The 24,666-nt window shown below is 38.4% G+C and overlaps 1 protein-coding gene across 9 annotated transcripts in view; it reads left to right on the forward strand.

The window, feature by feature from the left end:
* The window catches only part of ZBTB38 (zinc finger and BTB domain containing 38), a 141,653-nt gene extending 117,814 nt beyond the window's left edge, over positions 1-23,839 (forward strand). For 2 of the 9 annotated variants that reach the window (XM_032118939.1, XM_032118938.1), the window contains 3 exons: positions 196-627; positions 4,756-4,865; positions 17,971-23,839. In XM_032118939.1, coding sequence (XP_031974830.1) covers positions 17,971-21,549 — 3,579 coding nt within the window. In that variant the 5' untranslated portion in view covers positions 196-627; positions 4,756-4,865 and the 3' untranslated portion in view covers positions 21,550-23,839. Of the gene's footprint in view, positions 1-14; positions 628-4,755; positions 4,870-11,931; positions 12,369-12,720; positions 13,353-17,970 lie in introns of those variants that run through there. The other 7 variants (XM_032118936.1, XM_032118941.1, XM_032118935.1 and 4 more) reach the window with 6 other exon arrangements.
* Positions 23,840-24,666: the final 827 nt, after the last annotated feature.

Below are 24,666 nucleotides of genomic sequence, written 5' to 3' on the forward strand. Positions count from 1 at the left end.
GAGCTGTTAGCTTGTCATCACATTCAAACTACATTATTAGCCCTTGGAAAGGGAAAAAAAAAAGCAAACTGTGCTTCCAGATGGTGTCACCCTTTTTCTTCTTGCATTTACTGTAGTTTAAATAATGTATATTGTATTGTTAATTAATGTGAATATCGAATTAAAGCACTTGAAACTTACATATTTATTATGCAGGTAGGAGGCACGTCGAATCTATTTTTAACTCTTACGCAGTCCACGTTGTGCAATGGGCTTTGGTTGTCGAGTTTATATTTTCAGCTGTGATATCAATAGGTTGATTTTCAGTAAATGTGACAAGTGGCCTTTGCAGTGGTCAGCTTCAAGCTTTGAACCCTCTGAGGAGCAGAAAAAAAAAAAAGCCAACTGTGTTTTGCAGTTTCGGAAAATCTTGGATGAGGACGTTTTTTTTTTCCCCACTCCTGCTTTCCCTGTTGATAAACTCGGTTCTCCTGCTCATGGTCTATTCAAGCTGCTTCCCATCTGAATTTTGACAACTGCTTCTAAAAAATTATCAAGAAGACCAAGAATAGAACTTATCTCCATTGCTTTACATAAAAATGGCTGGGTGCATTGCCATGTTAACACTGCTCTAAGTGGTACATGCAGGTAGGTTGAGATTTGCATGTTTTACTGTTTTCTTGGTCAGTGTTGCAAGAACATGAAATGGGCTTTGGAATGTAGCTTTCAATTTTAAAATGTACTAAACTGTTAATGAAAACAACCTATATTAAATTGTTGGCTTCACATATTGGCATGACAATTACTCTTATCTGTTTTTTTAAAATCTGTTGTGAAAGTGGAGCAATCATGTCTGTTAAAATAATCATATGTACTAAGGGCGTGGCAACGCTTATGCAACAAAAGAATTTTTGAAAACCCTATTGATTCCATTACATTTTAAAGCTGACTATAAGCATTACTAAGCTTGCAGCTAAAAGGCAGAAATAAAAATTGAGGGAGATTAGAAAAAAGAAAAATATTTAAATTCTGTCATAAGCGGTTTTGTGTTTTGTGCGAAATATTAAATAGAGAAAAATATGCTTTAATGCTTATATTTTCAGTATTGGGTACAAACATAAAACTGCAGTATTTATTTTTATTTAAAGGTAGGAGAACTTTAAAGAGAGACATTGATATAGATGGCCCTGTCAGCTGAAACTGAGTATCAGTTCACTGAAATGTGTTTTACTTCACACACACAAAAAAATTACGAAATAAAAACTTAACAGCTTTAAGTACCAAAACCTGAATTTGGACATTAAGAATAACAATCATTATGAGTATTGTATTACTTACACCAACTTTTATAATATATTTGTTTCAGATTAATACTGGGCCAGAACCAGTTTCCTTGGCAACCAAATCTTTTTAAAAGGTTCAATTGTAGAGATGTAGAAAGATGTTATTCTCTTTAATAGCAATATCACAATGCAAATGGAAATGTTGCAGTTGTTTCCTCTGAGAATGTGATCTCACTTTATGTTTCCATGCGGATATCAGTTCTTAAACGATGCCATGTTTATAAAGCTGTACACACAAAAACCTGTTTTCCTCCTGGTTTGCATTGGTTGTTCCCAGAAATGTACCCTGGTTTCTTTTTTTAATATAGCCCAGCCTCGCATGTAGGTCAAGGTTTGTACTGTGTGTATATAAAGTAATAGTTTTATTATCACAAGTATAAAAATATCACTAAAATATTTAGCAGCTGACAAATGTAGACAATCAGAAGTATGTTTAAACCTTCTTCCACCTTTGCTGAATTCAGCCACAGTAATGCTAATAAACCTTTCTTTAAATAGTGGACCCATTCTGAAGTTCAGGTAAAGAACTATGTTTAAGCATGCTGCAAAAGAATACCTGTCAGACCTTAAACAAGCCTTTAGAGAATAAGCTCACTTGTGGTCTGCGGTAATTTGCAGACCTTATAGATTTTGCAAAATTTAAGTATTATAATTCTTTATTTCTATTTTTAGCTAATATTTTTTACAGTGCCAGTAAAGTTAAATATTATGTTTACCACAGGTAACTGCCTATACAGAATCAGATGGTACTGAATGTCTCCACTGAGCTTATAACGTAGTGTATCTCCTCATTGATCCCCTTTGTACGTGACTTGAGAAATTCTCACTACTGCAATGAGACTTTTGCAGCAGGGAAGCCATTTTCCTTTCATGTCCTTGACTTTAAAATGACTGAGTATATTTTGTGTGGAAGACTCAGCACTGAAAGTGAGTGCAGAGGAGGTATTTAGAAGCACAGCCAATTATCAATAACCTTGACAGTATGAGTAATATTAAACTAATTCTCATTTACTTCTAAATATACCAGTTCAGTGCATTCCAAATGAACAAAGTATAACTGTTCAGGAATATGACTTGTCATATGTCATAATAGGCACATCATAAACATGACAATAAAACCATTTCATTCATAATTATAAGATTAATTTAATGCAGTGCAGTATTCCTCTGTTCCACCTAAAGAAGCAGAACTGAAACGTAACAGACAGACGTCTCTCAAGTGATGTATTAAAGTCTGCAATTTTTGTAATTTGATTTATCTTCAGTAGCTTGCTTCTGCTGATTATTTTCCTGTCTAAAATGTTAATATGGAGGGCTCCATTAAATGTAGTGAGAAAGTGCATTTCTTTGTTTATTTCTTGTGTGGTTATTTTTAAAGGAAATGCTGAGCAACTGCCATGTCAAATCTATTTACTGCCTCTGATGCTTATCTTTAGAAAAGATGGGGCACTTAGCAATAAACTGTTTTTATTATATCTTGGTGTTTAAACATACCCACTCAAGGCATTTTTAAAAGTAGCTCCATTACATGAGCACATTTCCCTACAGTAGTTTTAAATCCATTTGCAAATTTGCTCTTTGTTAAGGGGTGCAAGTCCTCTTGTAATGAATATGAGTGAACTCAAGTGCTTCCGTGAGTCCAGAAAAACTCATTGGCAGCCTGTGAACAGTAATTTCTTCTAGCGAATGAAACTGATTTCTTTATTAAGGAGGAGTCCAGTAATTAGCAAGCTCTTTCCAGTTTGACTGTTATATGTGGGTTGCTGTAGGTATTTCAGTGGCACTTACATCCAGCTAATGCAGAGTGTCAGAATGTTGTAGTCAGAGGTGCATAAAAATCTTTTGTAAACTTCATCCATTTTATTCTTTAGCTGAGGTGGCTAACCAGAGGATGGAGGAACAGGTGCAGTTTTTCCCACCTCCAGTACAGCCTGCAAATGTTATTGTCAGAGGGGCTTGTTGGGGTTTTTGTGTTTATTTTGTTGTGGGTTGGAGGGGAGGGGGTTCAGTTTCATCATAGAAATCTAATTGTTGATACTGAGCCTCCCTTTTTATAATTGGAATTTGTTCTTTTATCCATGCAAATTCCATTTCTGCCTAACAGAAAATCTAAAAAAAGCATGAGTAAAAATTAAATCAAACTAAAAAATTATTCACTTGGACGCTGTCCTACGTTTTTCAATGGCCTTTCTAATTAAGGTTACTTCTGCCTCTAACCTTCATTTTGATTTGAAACGGCAGGTCTCTCAGTGGGAAACTCTCTGCGTTCAGGTAATATTTATCAGACTATTAAACAGATTCTGGTAGTAATGAATAGGTACTAATTAACCCTTTTGAGGTATCTAGTGTCTGTTGTACTTCATCACATAAATTGCTTTACTAAGTATTAAAAGGGCCTTATTGTGTGTAATATTATATTTGAATTCCAGTATTACCAAATTTGGTAAATCTTTAGCTTTGCTAAGATCTTTTACTGTTGGAGTCCTCCAGATATGATATTTAAGCTTATTTTAGTCATTCATTAATATGCCTTTATTGGAATTTGAGGTAATAATAATGACTTAATGCAATTTTCTTTCATTCTGGCCTTTGTTACGGGCAGATGTGAGCTACAGATTTCTTATTCAAATTAACATATACTAAAAATGTACAAGACTAAACCAACAAAAAAAATTAGCTCATCTTCTTACCTTTAAAGCAAAAGTAATGGATCCTGTATTCCCTGTACAATGTTATTGATATAACATACAGTGTATTTGCAAATGGAGGATGGAGCTATGTATTCTTAATTGCTGCTCCATACTTGCTGCTGTATGAATGCCTATCAGCTGAGTCATACGGCCTTATCTGCATGATTTTGCAATTTCTCTAGGGAACAATTTAATTTTTTTCAGTACCTTTGAAACAAAACCATGTTCCACATAATTTTTATACTGTTACAGGAAAACCTTTTAGGATGCTTTAGGATACATAATAATAAAATCAGGATGTTTGACAATGATGAATAGTCATCGTCACAGAGAAATACAGGAAGTGTATTCCAGAGAACAAGAGTTGCCTAGAAATGTCATTATCACAGATACTGTGGTGATATCTGTGACAAGAGAGATCAAAAGAAAGGTGGTGGAAGAGACAGAGGAGAAAGAAAATGTCTTTCAAAATAACTACTTTAAACTTGAAAACATCCTTACATTTCTGTCTAGAACATACCATTATGTCCAGTCTGCACTACACAGATTAAATCATAATAAAACAATGCAGCAGAAGTTTGGTTAATGGTACTGGTTTATTGCTGGTGTGTTCTGAAATTCCCAGATGTAGATTTGGAGTCCTACAGCACCCCAGGGAAAATTCTGACGAATTACGCAATGTATGTGGAACTTAGTACTTGTCCAATAATTCAGTCATTAAAGTTGGATTTTTTCCTTTGCAGGCTGATACACTGTAGCCACACAGTTCACAAAATTACTGAGATGGTTTTGGTGAAAATACCTGTCAACACCACTTTTAAAAGACTCTAACAGAAGAACAACCTGATTTTAGGTGGGTAAGTTTATGGGATAATCTTATATAGAAATAGAGCTAAATTATTTAACACCATCACTACTGCATTACAGTATATTTTCTGTTAATTTCTAATTTATTACAATAACTTAAAATTTGTTCTCACTATGGTACCACATTGCTCTATTCTCATGTCAATATTGTTGGATTTTTCCAGTTCCTGCTGGATTGCCAGAGAGGTTGGACAAACAAAATCAGACAGAATAGTCTTTGAAACAGGTTGTTACAGCCTCCAGTGATCTGTACAAACCAAACATATTGGTAGGCACACAAACCTCCTGAGCGTGCCAGCATGCTAGCTCTGGATCCCAGTCATGAGTGTTCATTACAAAACTGTGCCACCCAGTAAAGGCAGAGGAACTCTCAGTGCCAGTGCCCATTTCTGACACTGTTGTGTTGGTTAAGCTGGGTATAGTTCATAGAATCTCTACCTTTATACATTACTGTAATCAGGGACAGTAAAAAGCTTCTTGATTCATGAGCTGGAAAGAGCAGTTTGTAGACTCAAATATAGTATTGTGATAAATAATCAGAAAGGATAGTTCAAAATAACAGTTCCCATTTTACACGGCTTCTTCAAATATTAGCAGTTTCCTTTTTCTTATTGTGGATGCCCAATGATAATCTTGGTTAGAATAAGTATGCCTGGTATCTGTGCTTTAGATTTTATATATATATGTACTGAATGAAAGAATCAGTGAAATCCTGATTAATTCATTAATTTTTAATGTGGTCCTTTGTACCAAGTATAATTCATGTTGTAGAAAGGGAGAAATCCCATTGATTTCAGTGGCACTATTTGCCCAAATTTTGGTAGGAAATGGTTTGTTGCATCAGAGTCTTTCTTGCTGTGGTATCTCTAAGTTGAAATAAGTAATTAAGGTCACCAGGCAGAATGTATGGTAAGGAATCAAATTAAAAAAAAAAAACAAAACAAAAAACCACAACTCCACAAGCTAAAAAAACCTCTTCAATTCCTAGAATATCTCAGAATGCTTTCTGTAATTAAATTTACTTTTAATACACAGTGTTGTGTGACATAGAAAATGGTAATGGATTTTCAGAGACAATAAAATGGCATTGGTGGTTTAAACTAATCAGTGAAACATTACAATTACATAAATTCAGGTTACCTGCATTTACAGAAGCAATGAGCTACAAAACCTAAGTTGTACCTATTTTAAGTAAATTATCATAGAACACTTGCTTAGTACATTTTAGACAGAATACTGGGCCATAACCTGTTTCCTTGACAACCACATAGGAATAAAAGGTACATTAGCAAAGCTGCAGATGTGTGTCAGTGAATGCTTATTAAGCAGTCCAATGCCTTTACATACCATGTGCTCACAATAATGCATGCATCTTGAAAATCACCATATAAAAAGATTTCTGGGCATGGCCCAATGTGGATTCCTAATACTCAAAGGTTTTAACCGAAACCCCTCATGTTTTCAATGGAAATATCTCTTGTGATTTTTTATCATTGCACTTTCAATTGGGCTTGCAATAACTGGATAAAATTGGCATGGTAGGCTTGGTCTGCAAATGGAAACCTTCCTCTAGGATTCTGAATACTTATAGCACTGCTTTCAGCAACAAAATATGGATGGAAATGATGGGTTATAGTTTCTTTCAGAAATGCTCAGGCATTCTCAATTTCAATCTTGCACCAGCATTCAGAAGCAAGCATGATCATATTGCTTTACATAGTGACAAACTAAAGCCACTAAATAAAAATGAAGTTGGTGTTGCTTGTAGCACGCTTGCTCTATCCAACATATCCAGGCAAAGAGATATGACCCAAGTGTTGTCTTCTGCCAGTCAACAACAGGAAAAGGCAGGGGTGGAGAAACAGTTGTTGAAGTTGAAATGACAGTTGTTCATGGGCTTTTGGAATATCTAGATGTAGAATATAGGCAGCACTCACACTTTCTGTGCAAGCGTTCAGTCCTGTATTAAAAAGAAGCTCAGATAAATAAGATCAGTTCTGAGAAATTTGTGTACTGACTTCAGCAAGTTTATGTATAGGTTATTTTTTGGCCTTTCTTCTTAAAGTATTAATTTATATATGAAATTAAAAGCGTATAAATCCTTTCGGGTTATCCCCAAATTACATAGTTTTAAGAAGTAAGTCTAAAATCCTTTTAATTAAAAAGATGGGGAAAATGAAAATCTGCAGATCTTGGTTTTTAATTCAGTGGGTGTAATCTGAGAAGTTGCTTATGTGACAAGTAGCCTAATTAAATTTTCCTTGAAATCAATGAAAATATTTCCATTTGTATTTTTGGAGTGTTTAGTAAGAGGGAAGACTTCATATATAAAAATGAGATTTAGGAAATGAAGATTATCCTGACAATGTTCAACATTTCCATAACTTTCAGCAGCCAAATTGATAATCAATACCAGAATCTAGTATTAATTTCAGATAGTTTGAACATTGCCACATGAATCTTTTCATGATCCTGAACCATAAACAATGTGGTTATATACTATCACACGCTACTATTAAGGCTTTTGAGCGAATAAGAGTTTGGGAAATTATTAGGGAGAGGCAAGTCAACTGTTGGGGTTTGTTTATTATTATTATTTGGTTTTGTTGTTGGTGTTGTCCCCCACCTGAGCTGAGCTCAGAGCTGAGCAGTTCACACTGGGGGCAAAGCAAGCAGCACAAACCAGTGCTGGAGCCATCACGGTTTTCTTTGTGCTGCCACGCTCTCCGCTTTTGCTACAGTCCTTCTCCACTGCATGAGCAGAGGCCCTGCTTCAGCCTTTAGTTTGGAAACGTGCAGTAGGATGGAAAAGGAGGAGCAGGGCTCTGGCTGGGCCACTTTAGTCAGCACAAAACGGAGCATAAGAATATTTAAGAGCATACTAAGTTCTTGTGTGTCCAGTAAGTTGTCATAATATTGGCCATGCTAAAGTGATGACCTCAGAGCAATAGCTATCACTTGTATGTTGGTTTTGGTTTACCAAAACAACAGAAAAACACAAAAATATTTTACAATATTTTAAGGAATACTGGAGACTAGTGGTGGCTAGTTAACAGCTTGAAGACCAATTCTGGTTTCCAAAATTGCTGTGTCCAGCAATCCTGGCAGACCAACTGAATGAGGTGTTTGCAGGGGCAGGGATTGAACTCTATTTCCAGTCCATCATGATTTGCTACATCAGCTGTAGTAAAGGGCAAGAACAGCTGCATTGGCCTGGCACCCCAGCACACCTCACCCAGAACAGTAGCCTTGAGCCTACGTTGTGGATGCTGGCTCCCATATTCAAATGATGCTCTCCTCTGAAAATTGGAAAAATGGAGGCTGAGTTCAACTACTTTTATCTTTCTGATAACCAAACAGGCAATAGCATAGCACATAGTAATTGTTCTGAATGAACAAAACCTAAATGTTTTCATTTGACTTCTTTTGTTTAAAGCCATTCAAATATATTAATCACTACATTTTGACGACAGTCAGCAACAGACGAATTTTCTGTTGTTGTCACTCTGTCTGTAAACATAGCTTCATGTTTGCAACTGATCTCTGCTAGCTAAAAAATGGTATGTCCCACAAGTGTAGGCAGCAGAAAATGGCTTGTCAGCAGCACATAAAGCAAAGACTCTACACGGAAAATAATACTAAGATTGTTCAGAGATAGCAAGATGTAAAGTTCAGCTGATTCTTAGTAAAGTAAAACATAAGCTTTTTATTTTGTGCAAGAGAAGAATTTGGATTATGTTAGCTATTGTTGTTGCTTCATTTTCTTTTTTAGACTGGTGGAAGAGAAAAAGATGTAGTTATACCTTTAAAAATTGCTTCTGTGTCCTGTTTAGTGTCAACGGGACTCTGATTTAGGCCATGCCTAAATTTTAAGAAGGCAGCATTTCTTAGAGAAAGACTTCATTCAGTGCACATGCACAGCTCATGCAGTTTGAGAGCCAAGTGAGTTGTCCCAGGATTCTCTCCTCTGCACCAGACTTGAAGGAGCAGGGGGCTGGTGCAGGTGCTGTAACTGGGCTCCTTCTCCCTCCACTTGATGCTGAATAAGAGGAGAAGGGTTGCACATGGAACGCTTTCCCTTGCTCATGGACCACAAAGGGGAGCTGAAGCCACTCTGGGCTGCTGGGTCTTTAGTGTGCCCCACTCCTGAGTGAAGGGTTGGCCTGTCTGAGGGTGCAGAGGAGCTGTGTTTCCTTCTCAGCAGCACCACTGGCTCCTCTCACCTCAGCAGGGAGAGCAATGAAGATGAGAGTCTATACAAGCATTTTTCTCATGGATAGGCTGGCCTAGGTACTGAGACAGAAACTAGTCAAATCCTAGCCAAACTCCTGTTGCTCATGAGGAATGTGCAAGACTGAGTAATGCTCTATATGTTGTTTTCTGCTGTTGCTTAAGAACTGAAACTGCTTGACTAGAGAGGAATATTGGCACATTTTTTTTCCGAGGCAGTATGAAATACTCTTAAAGAAAGAATACCACCTGCCATAAGTTGCAGAAGTGAGATTATCAGACTTCAGCAAAGCATCTAAACACCACCATTTCATCAACCTCGGAACTGTTTTACACATTTTAAAGAGAGTTGCTGAAAATTTTCTCTGTATCTTGCAATTTTACCATATGAGAAATACTCCACTGCTAAACTACTTGGACTTCCTTCTAAAATGAACACAGTATTTGTGTGCTGTGATTTGCAATCATTTAGGTGTTTAATAGGAATTGGTTCATATACTCTAGCAAGCTCACTATTTCTGAAGTATATAATTTGTATTGGGGCTTACACCCTGGAATCAAGACTGCAGAGCAAATGGATCTTGTCTGCCTTCTCCCAGATATCACTGTAGTGCATTCACAGGTCTGACTGCAGCACCAGTGCCTCCATTTTCTTTGCATGCATTTGGTTTTACATGAAACATTAGAATGATAATGTAAAATCTTGTGTGAGGCCAAGATAGCCTTAGAAAGAATTTCTTATTCTCAAGAATATTTTTAACACACAAGGACCTGATGGGTCTGTGAATTCCCAATAGCTCAAATTTTATATATATATATATGTGTGTGCGTGTGTGTGTGTGTGTGTGTGTGTAAATTAGTACCTTCAATTACACTACTAGTCACAGAAAAGGTGATTCTTATTTTAGTGGATGAGCTAAGGTTGCCTTAAGAAAACACCCTGTTAAAAAAAAGAGAGAAAAATTGACTCTTTTTTTTGTTCTCCAAAACTTTTATATTGTCTATAGATATTAAGACTGCCAGAGCATCCAATTTTCAAGTACAAATAAATTATTATCTCTAAGTTGAATGTATCAGCTATACAAATTATGGTTATGCATCTGATTTTCAAAACAATTAAAAATAAAGTCTAATTAACATTTGGGGGGACTTAATAACCTAATGTTCCTTAAATTTGTTTCAAGATGCATGTTCAGTAAGGCATTTATTTCTTTTAAGGGATTACAACAGGTTTAATTTAATCCATTTTATTGTATTGTTTCTGACAACACATTTGTCACAAATACTTTTTATGGCACTTGTGTCAAAAACCTTCATTAATACATATGATTACGTATATACATATCTAAAATAGTAATAAAGGAACAACAGCAAATAAGCAATAGGCAAAGTCCAAGATTAAAAGTAACCTACATGTGAGTATGAAACTTTGCTTATCTGTTATGTAGGTTAGAATAAAAATGAAGGTTGGGAAAACGTTGGGACACACTCTGCCTTTGCAATCAAAACCACTGTGTTCTTCAATAATTTGTTCCCCCTCCTACAGCTGTTGGTGAACAGCTACTGGTCATCTCATGCCTCAATTTGCCATGAGATTAAAGAAATACTATTTTGGTGGCAGAGAGCCCCAAGCTAAAAACATACTCATTGCTTCAGTAGGTGAACTTATAGGTAAGAATTCCAGTGATCCAGAATTAAAGAAGGAATTAAACCCTTCAGAGAGACGTTCAGGATTTCTAAGATGAACTTTTAATGTGGATTGTGTAAATTAGTGAAAGATGTGTGTATCGGTAAGCCACTGAAATTTTTACAATTTCCTGACATGAAAAAAATTCTTTCCGTAGCTTTTAACCAACCAGGAAAGCACTGAGAGTTCTAAGACAGAATACTGGGGGAAAAAAAGACCTCCCCTCTTTATAGTAGATTTTTTATGTTATGTTGACATTAAGCCGTTTCCTGAGATGATAAGCAGCACTTACATGAAGAGGCTCTAGCCAAGTTCTAACTTCCAGGCCCATCAAGAGTGACAATGATGCACTGATGAAATAGTTCATGCTTCAGGATTTTTGTTTTTTTGTTTAAAGTGAATCAGTTCCTACTATTCAGTGCTTTTAATGCGTAGGTTTAAGATTTGAAAATAAAGTTTCTGTCCAGTGAAGCCTTATACGCAATACCTTGTAAAAATAAACATAGGTTAGTGTTGGACAAAAGCAAGCTTTAAGACAAAAACCAAACTGTTCATTTTTACCTAACAGTTTTTCACCTGTCTCAAAGCCCAGTTCTTCTCTAAGCTTCATGATTCCAAGTCCTGAGAAAACAGACTTTGCTGACTATTTGAAGTGACAGGCTGAGACAGCATCTGAGAGGACTGCACCAAATGTGTTGGAGCATCTGGTCATATGAAATCAAGCTCTGTCCTTCTTTATCTACGGGAACATTTGTTACTGCTTATGAAGCACTTATGGTAGTGTTGCGCTTGTTTCCTGAGGCAGTAAAAAATATTAAGAAACCTAAATTATGAGTAAGAATACTGCCTAAAACAAATTTCCTCATACTGAGTTTCTACACATATTTTTTAAAAATATAACTAATATAACCAGATAAGGAAAAGGGTAAAATGTGACTATAATCCAGCAATCAAATGTAATTTATTTCAGGTATTCTTTTTCAAGGAAATGTTTCATATCTGCTTTCTGGAGGGAAGTGGCAGAAAGTAGCACAAAGCTATGTATGCCCAGAAACACGTTCTCTTTCTCCCTGGCAGAAAAGGCGTGGAAGAAGAGTCAGGCACTCAAATCCTGTGTTAGGTCCAAGAGGACTTCTCAGGGACGTGCGCAGCGCTGCGCGGATGGCCGTGGAGCAGGCGCCGGGTGCTGGGAGCGCTGCGCTTCCTCATCCGTCTGAATTTACAGTGGTTGCCTATGAGCAGCTTGGCGGAGAGGCCGAGGCTCCCGCTGGCCGCATTAGCTGAGCACGAGGCGTTCGCTGCGGAATAAGGACAGGGAATACAAGCGACGGCGGCGGAGGGCGCGGGCCCGGCCCTGCCCGGCAGACCTCGGGCAATCCCATTACCGGGATCGGCACAGCAAAATGGCGGCCGCACCGTCCGGCCGCCGCCGGGCCGGGAACGCGGCCCCGGCCGCACCCACCGCCCGCCTGCCGCCCGCGGAGATTCCGCGGGCCCGGTGTTAATGGCGCGGGGACGGGGCGCTGCTGCCCGCGGGCCGAGGCTGCGCCGGCGGGGACGGAGCGGCGGCAGGTCAGTGGCGGCTCCCGCGGGAGGGGGCCGCGCGGGCACCGCCATGAGCAGGGCGCGATGCGGGGCCCGCGCGGGGGGGGCCGCTCGCAGGCGCACAGATAACGCGAGGCCGCCGCACCGGGGCCCGCGTGCGCACAGCTGGCGCGGGACGGGGAGGCGACGGCAGCCGCCGCCTGCGGGCCCCGCGTTCCGCGGCTGTGCAGGGATTGTCCCCGCACCGCGCTGCGCCGGACGGGACGCGGCTGGCACCGCGCGGGGGCAGCGCCCCCCTGCGGGCGGCGGCGGCCGGGCAGGACCGGGCCGGGGGCGGGAAGGGAAGCCCCGGGGCCGGGGGAGCCCACCCGCGGCGGCAAAGGGCCGTGGTCGGGAGAGCAGGGCGGCTCCAGAGCGCCCGCGCACGGGCTCGTCCTGCGTGTCCGAGCGAGGCGCTGCCGAGGCCGCGCGGGCTGTTCGTGCAGTGGGAGAGGTCGTGGGAAGCGTAAAGCAGGGAGTGAGAGAATTGAGGTCGGGATGCTCATAGTGGGAAAGAGTCCCGGCTCTGAAAGAGTGGTTCGTCGCGCGGCATGAGAGGTCTCCTAACACTGACATGCTCTTAGGCTAAATTCCATTACCCCACCCCAGCTGTCTGAATTAAGTGCGAAGCTGAAAAAAAAAACATTTAAAGTCTATAATGCTGTTCTAGAGCAACAGGGAAGTATGTGAAGAGCGAGAGTTCAAAGAGAAAATCTCTCAATGCACTTGAAGAAGTAATGTGTAGCTCTGTAGAGTGAGCACTAAGCTGCACGCTCCTGCGAGCTATTGAAAGTCATTAGCCATCATTAACATCATTAGACACCATGAGCACGGCCCTGCATGCCCGAGGTTGCAGGGAGGCTGCAGCACCCTGATCGAGGCAGCCCTGCTGCCGACATGGGAGTGATGAAATGATTCCATAAAAAACGGGGCAGTCACCGTAGCAGTGATGGTTGGACAATAGGTTTCCAGGTAAGCAAGGATCAGAGCTGGGGGGAATGGGGGGGATGGTACTTGTTTGGGGGGTTTTGTTTGTTGGTGATGGCTGACTCCATTTCGGCTCTAGAACAAAAACTACGTCCGTCAGGAGAGTTAGATACAGGTGAATGTTCCCCCTCAGCTGGGGAAGCAGGCTGGAAACAAAAAAAAAAAAGACTTAAGACTACCTTTACACAGTAGGGTAAAACTGAACATAAGGAAGGTATGGAATGAACATATTTCTCTAGTGTCCTGTTGGTTAGTACCAGAAAATATTAGCACCATAAAATCCCAGTAGAAATCTGTGGAGTAAGGAAACAAGTAGAATTCTTACTACAGTTCGTCATTTATCTTGCTGGTTTTGATTTTGCCTGGGTACTAGCAACTGCCCCTAATGCTTTGGAGTTTTTTTTGTTATGCCACTAGCTTGTCTTTCAAATTTAGCTGACTGGAGTGGAATAAAATAATCTCTTCTCATATGTATTGGGGTACACTTGCCTGGCAGTGGATTTCAAAAGATTAGCAGAAGTTAAAAGAATATTCCTAGATTGTAGTAGTTCTGTTTGGTAGTAGAAAATTTGTATTTAGTATTCATGGGATAGTAAAACTTCGTGTGAACTCTTTGTTGACTTCAAAGTAATGTTAATATAAAAATTAACATTAGCTTCTACTCTCAGCTGTGTCCACATACAGCTGGCTGCTCCATTTATAATGAGCAGTGTCATCTGTGAGGCATAAGTAGTCAAATTTGTGTTTGGATGCATCAATCTCTGATCTTGACATTAAGTTTTAATATTACTTATTTTCATGTATGAGTGTTGTCCTGGAGTGGTGTTCTGTTGATGTCAGAAAAGGTACTGTTATAATTTAATAAACTTACTGACCATTACACTTAAGTTTCAGACAAATATTTAAATCTTATTTCTCCAAGTGATTCAACAACTTCTAATGACAGGTTAAGTCTGTTACTGTTTTTGCAGAAAATCTGCAAATAGTACTGTAGCTCCCAGTCAAAAATTCTGCTGTTCTGAACCTGAAGTTATTTATAGGTGTACCAAAGACCATTAGGTAATGCTACAAAGGTACTGTTCAGATTCCTAAGAAATTATTTGTGTCTGGATTGAGAGTAAAAAGTATGAAAATAACATATTTGTGTCAAAAAAAAGAGGGATTAGTTGCCTGAGGAGTTTTGTTGCCCTTTAATAGGTCAAATGGTATCTATATATGTTTTGGGCAACATTTACAAATAAAACTAAAATTTCTTCCATAACTCTATAATAAAAATCATACAGAAGAATAGTTACATTCTGAATGGACTTTCCAGTGTTTTTGTGAAAAATATTTAATAATAACACATCCGAAAATTTGATCTCTGTGTATCTTGGTTCTTGGTAGTGTTCCCTTGAAAACTGAAGAGCAGGTTTTCATTTTATAGTATGTACTGCAAATGGAATGTAAAATATTCCTAAAATACTCCATTTATGTGTGTGCTAGGTAGGGCATTTTGATTTTATAGCATTTCACACACATTTTTACAAACGCAAGAAGCAAGACAGGTAAAATATAAGGCAGTAGAGAATCATTACAGACATGAATAAATAGACTGTTTGGGGCACGTGTAGGTTGAGATGAAGAAGCAAAAAGCATTTCCTCTAAAAACTGATTTGCTCTGGAATTTTTCTGTATAACTTTTCAGTGAGATATCTAGCTTATGGTTTAGCACCCAGAAGAAGAAAAATTAAATTACCAAATAGCAAATGATCATTTCTACAATGTTGACACAAAGAATCATTTAGTATTTTACTGAGCATACCAAATTATCCAGGACTGCAAAAGCTGACAATCTATGTACTTGGCAAGTAGAAATTTAAAAATACTCACTTTTGTCCTTAGGAGGATAAATTTTGAAATAATTAGTTGAATAATAAGACATGTACTAAACCTACTTGGGTTTGCCTCTCAGCTTGGCCATAGCATTCTAATAGACTTAGCAAACAGTCTGTCAGATGATTTGTCTTTGAACTAAAACCAGCTGTCTTCAATAAAGAAACAGAAAAAACACAGGCAAGTTCCTGTGGGGCAGTTAACAGGGAGGTAGAGTTGACATCATTTATTTCCTATACTCAGGAAATAACCCTATCAATAACTCCTGTTGTGAAATATTTTTGATGTTGGTTTCTAATACCACATCACATGAGCAAGTCAGATGTAATCTCAGACACTGTCAGTGAGAAAATGGAATCAATTCTGGAATAGTAGCTGCTTGCTGGAAGAAAAGTATTGTCAGTATGCTTTCTGTAGACCTGATATGCCAGAAACTATCTACAGTTACATCTGGGTTTTTAGATACTGAACCAAAGCAGATAACTATATCTAAACACTGTGAATTTCAGGTTGCCATTCCAAATAAGTAAATATCCCTTATTTTAAGCCAAATTGGTGTAATAAACAAATCCATCACAAACTGTGATTTTAAGATTTCAAGGCACAAAACAATGCATCTAGATTTACAGCTGCTGTGAGTGATCAAATAATCAAAATAATATTCATGTACATTTCTATCACCATTATACTGATGAATTCATTTCATGACATCCTTGGCATATCATGGGAAGCATCAGAGGTTTTTTTATGAATCACAGTTTTGTTCTGAATTCTGTGCCTTGAAAATTCTCAGCCATCAAAGTCTAATAGAAATTTTGACTATTTGCATAGACAACACCTTTCCTGATAGAAGCAGTAGCCATCCTGCAAGGTACAAATTTTACTTCCAAGCTTCATCCATAACATACCAATTTGTGGTCTTGGTCATAGTATATTGGGTTTGCCTTCACACTGAGGTTGTTGCTGCTTTTTGTGTAATTTGATTTGCAGTGAAGTAGTTTGTGGATTTGTGATAAAAGTGTCCTAAGTGTAATTAGATTAATTAGAGCAGGGGTGTATGACTTGTATTACTTAACTTCATGATAAAGACCCTAGTTTCCAGAAAGGATTACTTCCCAATATTTTGGGTAAGAGAGCCAATGTGTTCTAAATGGCCATTGCTGTTTGCTTAGTGAGTATGGGTCAAGCCTTTATTTTGCCATTTGGATCAAACCCATCTTATATATTGGCATTCTTAACATAAAATATTTGAGGGTAAGGGTCATAGTAGAATTTTTCAAGCTGAAAATTAAAGTTTGGAGCAGCAGTGTTTAGAAGGTAATTCCTAACTTAGAATTAGAGTGTTGTAGTATTTTAGCCTGTCTTACAAAATACCTGTAGTTGGTAATATTCTTTAATGTGTATTTTGCTTCCACAAGTTTAAAGAAAAGGGTCTTTAAGAAGTGTGATTTTTTTTTTTACTATAGTGATTGGTAAGTGCCAGTAGCACAACTATTTCTTCATGACTTGAAGTCAGAAATGGACGATAGTAGTTAAAAATACTACTCAGAGATGGGGGAAAAAGGAACAAACCTCACTATATGATACAGATCTGAATTTGAGGAAAACTATCTGGTGAGGACAGATTTTCACCAGATACTAAATTCAGTTGTCAGAAATTGTCAAAATTCAAATTCAACTGGCAAACTAATCCATTTTTTTTCAGAGTATTTTTCATCCATATGTTGCATATTTTATCTCAACTGAATGAACTGGTATATTCATGTAGTAACAGCCTGGATAATCTAAATAGTTTTTGTCAGCATTAAACCTCATTATTATTAATTAGCAGTTATTTAATGGTACTTATTATTTCAGTTAAACCTTATTATTTGAAAGAAATTAAGAACACACTAATTATAAAGTGTGAACACTAAATCTAAACTATAACTGAAGAAAAAATTCTCTTATTTTCTACTTGTTATTCCATTATTTTCTACTTGTTTTACTCACAAATTTTCAGTAATTTTAAAGTAGTGTAAATTATTTAATAAATTGATTCACTATTAAAAAAAAAAAATTCTGTTCACATAAACAGTGTTACAGGTACTTCACTGTTGTCTACCAAATTGTGTTCCTTGTGCATTCATTTGCTTATAAAGCCTTATCCTGTAATTGAGACTCTCTTGCTGTGATTTAAATACAAGTTTAGTAAGGAGATAGATGCAATTGTGTTGTGAAGTAGGTGTCTGACAAACAGGCCCGGAACGCAAAGTCCTCATTCTGCACAGAACCACAGCAACCCAGCTTCCCCTTCGTGTGTGCCAGGTCCCTCCATGGCGTACTGGGGAACTCCATCCAGGCTTCAGGGAGTCCTTCAGGGTGACCCTGACCTGCTGCGCCCCCTGGCACAGCAAAAGCCATTGGCTGCATTCCCAGTGGAAGGCACAGGATGGGCAGCAGCTCCATGCCAGGAGGGAGTGGGAGGGATCCTCTGCCTCTTGCTGAGGAGCTACTGCTGCTCTGGCCTCTGTGATCTGGATGGACATTTCCTGCAGTAGTGTTGGCACCAGTGAATGTAAGATGACTTAAACCCGAAATGTTATGACAAAATTTTACTCATTCTTAAACTTGAAAAGTTAATAAACTAAAAAAAATATATACAATAATACAGAACTATAAACTTAATCTGTAACTGAAATGGATGAAAAATGCCTTCTAAATATATTTACTTTTTCTTCTCTTGTAGATGACAGTCATGTCCCATTCAAAGGATCTCAAGGATGACTTCCACAGCGACACTGTACTTTCCATTTTAAATGAACAGCGCATTCGGGGTATTTTATGCGATGTCACCATAATCGTGGAAGACACCAAATTTAAAGCCCATAGTAATGTGCTGGCAGCTTCAAGCCTTTACTTTAAAAACATTTTTTGGAGTCGTACCATCTGTATTTCAGGTCACGTACTGGAGTTAGATGATCTCAAAGCTGAAGTGTTTACAGAGATACTGAATTACATCTACAGTTCCACAGTAGTTGTTAAGAGGCAGGAGACTGTAACGGACCTTGCAGCTGCAGGGAAAAAACTGGGAATATCATTTCTAGAAGATCTTACAGATGTAAATTTTTCAAGTTCCCCCTGCCCCTATGCATACTGTGTTAATGAAAAAGGGACTGTCAAAGAGGAAAAACATGAAAAGCGACATGAAGATTCTGCTGTGACAAATGGACCACGAATTACAAATGCATTCTCAATTTTTGAAACAGAAAACAATTTGTTTTCTCCCCTTGATTTGAGGGCCAGCTTTAAAAAGGTGTCTGACACAATACAAGCTCCCAACATCAGCCTTGACAGAAGCGATGTGTGCAAAGATGCTGAGCCAGCCAGTACCTTGGCTGAACACTCCTATGCTGTTTCTTCTGGGGGAGATACTTCACAAGGAGCACCTTTTGTTGAACGGGACAGCAGCCCTTCATACCAGGTGGGTGAGGACCGCTACGAAAATCACCAAGCCACCCCAGTCATTCAGCAGGGAAAACAAGCAGGTAGTACTCCTAAGTCAGCCTTTAAGCCCCAGGGTACTGATTTGGCTATAGCAAAAGCACCAGCCTCTACAGTAACCACTGCAGAAGCCCAGCATGAGGCAGTTACTGATCAGACAATTACTTCCTTTCCAAAATCTCAAAATAAAGCAGGAGATTTGCATGTATCCAGAGAAGCGGAAAACACTTCTGCTGGTGTCTCTGCATCTGGGACGACTGTCACTCCACCTGTTTACAGTTGTAACTGTTGTGCAAAATCATTCAATGAAAGGGCGTTACTCACTGCTCACCTTCAGCTCCATTCAGAGCATCAGGAAACTTTCATATGCAAATACTGCAGCAAACAATTTGCAAATCTAAATATACTGGAAAGTCATGAACAAGTCTGCATGAGATCAAGTAACTTACCAGCTCACAATGAAAATGAACAAAACTTTGCAGATAACTATACTGCTACAGAGGGACAGAATGGAAGTTCATATGCAAACACAGAACCTCTGTTGTCTGAAAACAGCATCACTGATTGTTCTAATGCAAACTGCACTTTACCAGAAACAGATCATTTGGTTAAAGTTGTCGATGGGCAGATATTATACACTTGCGTCGTTTGCAAGCGTAGTTATGTCACATTGTCCAGCCTTCGAAGACATGCAAATGTGCATTCCTGGAGAAGAACATACCCTTGTCATTACTGCAATAAAGTGTTCGCGTTAGCTGAGTACCGCACCAGACATGAGATCTGGCACACTGGAGAGAGGCGCTACCAGTGCATTTTCTGTCTGGAGACCTTCATGACTTACTATATACTGAAAAATCACCAGAAGTCTTTCCATGCAATTGACCATCGCCTCTCAGTAAATAAAAAGACAGCTAATGGGGGTTTAAAACCAAGTATGTACCCATACAAACTGTATCGACTCTTACCTATGAAATGCAGGCGACTGCCTTACAAATCCTACCGAAATTCTTCCTATGAAAATGTTCCACCAAGTACCCAGGCTAATGAAACTGCTTCTTCTAACTGTTTTATTCCGAGTTCTCTTAGCTCTGAGCTGCCACCACTGAATTTTCAACATAGTATAATGTCAAACAACAGAACTCTGGCCTTGGATACATCTTCATGTAATGACACAGCATCTTCCACAAATACTCAGAATTCTTCCTCTTGGGGAGTAGGTATCTTAAATTCTGACCTGCAAAGGGACTTTTTCCCAGTTGAAAAAAGAGTTCCCACTGCTGCGAATGACTCTGGTTCGCAGGAGTGTGATTCTTCGGTTGTGTCTTTAGCTAACGTGAGTGAAAATTCAACCTCTGTCATCAGTTACAGCAGCTCTGCACCGTCTGTTATAATGCACAGTAGCAGAGTTTCATCAGTAATAATGCACAGTAAAACAGTCACTTCCATAGAAAACAGTAAGACAGAATCTTCAAATAACCTACCCAGTCAGTCAGTAAGTGATGACTGTAAGTACGGGTCAGATAATTACGGGAAGTGCATTACAAAATCAAAAACTATTAAGGAGAAAAAGAAAACACTGCCGTACAACAGAGCAGAAGCAACTGAGGATACGCAGCATGTCACAGGATCTGGAGGTTCATGTAGCAAAACTACAAATACTGTCCAAGAGTCCAGTAAAACTGAAACATACATTGCAAAGCCTGCCTTACCTGGAACATCAGCTGACAGCAATGTCGCACCACTTTGTCAGATAACAGTAAAAATCGGTAATGAAGCCATTGTAAAAAGACATATATTAGGATCTAAGCTATTTTGTAAAAGGGGCCGAAAATCCAAACATGAGTCCAAACAGGACAATCTCATTGAGGAGCCAGAAATGGAGGTAAAAGAAAAAAGCCCATCTAGACTCTATAGCTCAGAATGCCTGGAGCTGACAGAAATGTGTGATGATGTAAGTGACCAGGACTCCAGTGATAAACCCTGGAGACCTTATTATAATTACAAACCAAAAAAGAAATCCAAACAGCTAAGAAAAATGAAAAAGACCAAGTGGAGGAAAAAGCATGGGAGGAGGAGCATCAGTGTGGAAAGCCACAACACATGCAGTCGAGAGTATGCACTCAGGAATGCTCCTGAGGAAAAGGCAGTCAGCCAGGAGGAGAACACAGAAATGCCTGATCTTCATTGTGAGCTCTGTGACAGAGACCAGTCTTCCGCACCAGAAGCTCAAGAACATGTACACTGGCATGTTGCTGCTTCAAAGCCTTCCACTTGTGAGTTTTGCCAAAAACAATTTCGAAGTCCATCCACTTTAAAAATGCATATGAGGTGTCACACTGGGGAAAAGCCCTACACTTGCAAAACCTGTGGAAAATGTTTCTCAGTTCCTGGAAATTTACAGAAACACGAACGTATTCACCTAGGTGTTAAAGATTTTGTCTGCCAGTATTGTAATAAGGCATTCACTTTAAATGAAACACTCAAAATACATGAAAGAATTCATACTGGAGAAAAACGCTACCACTGTCAGTTCTGCTTTCAGAGCTTCTTGTATCTTTCTACCAAAAGGAACCATGAGCAAAGGCACATACTTGAACATAATGGAAAAGGATACGCTTGCTTTCAGTGCCCAAAAATTTGCAAGACTGCAGCTGCTCTGGGAATGCACCAGAAGAAACATCTATTCAAAAGTCCAGGAACACAAGATAGAAAAGAACAGTTTTGCAGTGAAAGCACTAAACTTTTGGAAAATCCACATTTCCTTGGCTCAGAAGGAAGCGAAGTGAAAAATACACAAAATGTAACTCCAGAAGTTATACTCTGAGTGACAACTGTGCAAAAGAGAAGAAAAATCCGAAACTATATATTGGAGAAGATATGGATGTATTGAATGGGGAAACTTATCATTTAGTAAGGTCAAATTTCTTCATCTAAACGTGTCAATATATGCAAAAGAAAGAAAAATAACACAGGAATACTAGTATTTGCAATAATACAAATTTAATTTGAAGCACCCAAAATACTTTTTTCACAATAGACTCTTAACATGGAGAGAAAGAAAATGACCAACCCAAACCCTTATACTTAGCATTACAAGAAACTAGTCACTGAACTATTTTACAGTTCTGGTTTTGAGTCAGAATTGTTCTAGGCAAATGAAATAAGTAGGTTCATGGTGTATTCTGTAGAAGGAATTTTTGCTGCAGAAACCATATATTGCTTTTTTTTTTTTTTTTTTAACCAAAAGTAATGTGTTTATAAAGAAAATAATTGTAATCTTGTGTATTCTAAAGTGAAGGTGGGAAGTGTTTCATGGGCTTGGGTGTGCCGAAGTACATTAGAGTTCTGCCGTGCTTTTCTGTAACTCAGCCTTTACAAAACATATTCAGGAGTTGAAACTACTCTTTTCCTTTCCATATTCAGTTTTGTAGTTACCATAATAACTGTGAAGTCTTGAGTGCTGGTGTGAGAAGTATTCCAGATTTATATATCTCTGAGACATTTAATAAAGGTTCAGTGGAACTCACTATAGCCAGTCTTCCAAACTGCATAAATCCCCGTGTCAATGGCCTGGTGAGCTCTTCAGGTGCATTGGTCTAAAGAAAATTGTTCTCATGAAACAGAAATCCTGTATAGAAATGTCGACCTCCTGGTGGGTCTGCAACTCTTGTCTTTTAGAAATACAATTCTTCTCAACAGAAGGAGATGTAGACGGAGTTTTCCTCCTCATCCTGGAATAATGCCTGGACACAAACAATAGAGCAACTCCCCGTAAATACTTTGATATTGAGAGGAGTAGGTAAATAAGACTCCTCCTTCCATATATATCCCTGAGGTTATCCCTGTGGATAAACAGGCATAGGGTCAGTTTGTGGGGTTCCCTGTCATCTCCATGCCTTAAATGCAACAGTTAACCTTCAGATGTCCCTTCTCAGTTATCCCACCCACCGTTCCAGTAGTGTCCCGTGGCCACAGCAGAGCGGGGCCAGGAGTGGGCTGCTGGAGGAAGGAGTGTTGGCCTTCCTGCCTCCCTCATCCTGCCACACTGAAGGGTTATGGTGAGCCTTACACTGCACAGTTCACTAAGAACTGGGATAATGGGCTTCTGAGAGACAGCACCAAAATAATCCAGTTAATACTGTTTTGTGGAAGTGTGATTCATTTTAACGGAGATGCTTAAAAAAGTCCAAGCAGGTGTATGTCTGCAAGTTGCATTTTATATGATAGGGCTCTGTTGTACTGTATCTGCATTGCCAGTAGTCATGTATGTTCATCCCTGTGAAGTGTTAAAAAATTAAGTCACAACAAGGGTTAGTGATCCTTGACTTCATTCTCCGTGTTGGTTCACAGTTTGTTACTTAACTTCATCTTCTTGAATATTTGAAAAGAAACTATAGCTTGGGTACAATAAAACTACAATTGAAATGATAATACAGTATTGATTGAAGTAATAATATAGTCCACTTACTTATTTTATCACTGGTGAATGCTATGAACCCTTTGAGAAATTCTGGTTTCATGGCAGCTTTGGTTCCATTTAAATAAGGTTAATAGAATAATAAACACAGGAAAGTATAATGATGTTTCAAAGAAAGTATACACAAAGATATCTTCTAAGTGGACTTGTATGATGATAAATATAGACCAAAGCAAATAAGGTAGAATATTTATAAATACAAAGATAATTTTACAAATATTTTATATAACTGTATAGTTCATAAGAAGAATATTGTTAGCTTACGTTAGGTTTGGGAGGGTTTGTATATTTTGATAAAAACTCAACGACTTTGTAACTCTGTATATTCTCTACAGTTTATAGCAAAGCAGTTTTAAGATGGCAATGTCATGTTTATAGTTCAATTGTGGCACTTTTACTACAAGTAACATGTTTCAGTAATTAATTGAGTATTAATGACCAAATTAGAATTAAAGTAAGTGTAAGAGAAGATAAATACTATACGTTGTCAAAGACTGTAATTTGCTACATAATCGCATCTGTATTTTTGTTTAGAAGAAAATATTAAATGCAGATGTTAAGGATTGATAAAGAGTCTAATTTTATTTTTAGAGTGATTATAACTCTGTTTTTGCTTAATTAAAATAACATATTCCTATTTTTCTGTAAGTCTCTCCATTTTTTAAATTGTTTTAATACTTACAAAATCTATATGATCCACAGATACATATGTTCTAATAGTTCATTAGAAGATTAAGCAACACAGTTGCCAAGTAGTCCCTTCATTAAGTTTAGAACAGTGAATTGAGAACGTGCCAGAGCTCAAGGGAAGTGATGGTCTCTCATGGCATCATACAGGGTGAATGCAATGCAGAACAGAATCTGCCTGCTCAGTGTCTCAGAGAGCTGAGAACACAGGTGAACTGTGTTTAATACTTTGCAACATCTTAAACATGCGTTCATGAGGACCTGAAACTTGAAATATTCTTTTGAATCCTGCTAGTAACATCGCAGTACAGATTGTGTATTTTACACACTCTACTTTTTTGGGCTGCTGTCAAGAAACATAATTCAAAATGCAAATATCTAATTGCATATGAAAATATGAAGATACATACAAAATAGAAGACTCTGCATATTCGAAGTACTTCCCCCTTCAGCTAGATGTCACTCGTCTCTAACCTGCATTAAAAATCAAACTTAAGCTAAATTATGCAAGTCATTTTGGGATGGTTGTCAGGAGAGACGTAGAACTAAAAAAAAGTTAGAAGTTTGCTAATTGTAATAAATAGGTTTTTTTCTCTATTTGAAATGCTAATTAAAAAGACAAGTGGGTCATCATGAAGTTTATGCAGGTAAACAAAATGTTAGTCAGTCCTCATTTATGACATACCCAAAGTTAGAACAAGTGTAGTAAATGATATTGGTGTCTTCTGTGAAATGAGATTGCATGGCAGCTAAACGACAGGCAGAGACATTTGAAGT

The sequence above is a fragment of the Corvus moneduloides genome, chromosome 10, assembly GCF_009650955.1.
Source record: "Corvus moneduloides isolate bCorMon1 chromosome 10, bCorMon1.pri, whole genome shotgun sequence".
NCBI classification, from domain to species: Eukaryota; Metazoa; Chordata; class Aves; order Passeriformes; family Corvidae; genus Corvus; species Corvus moneduloides.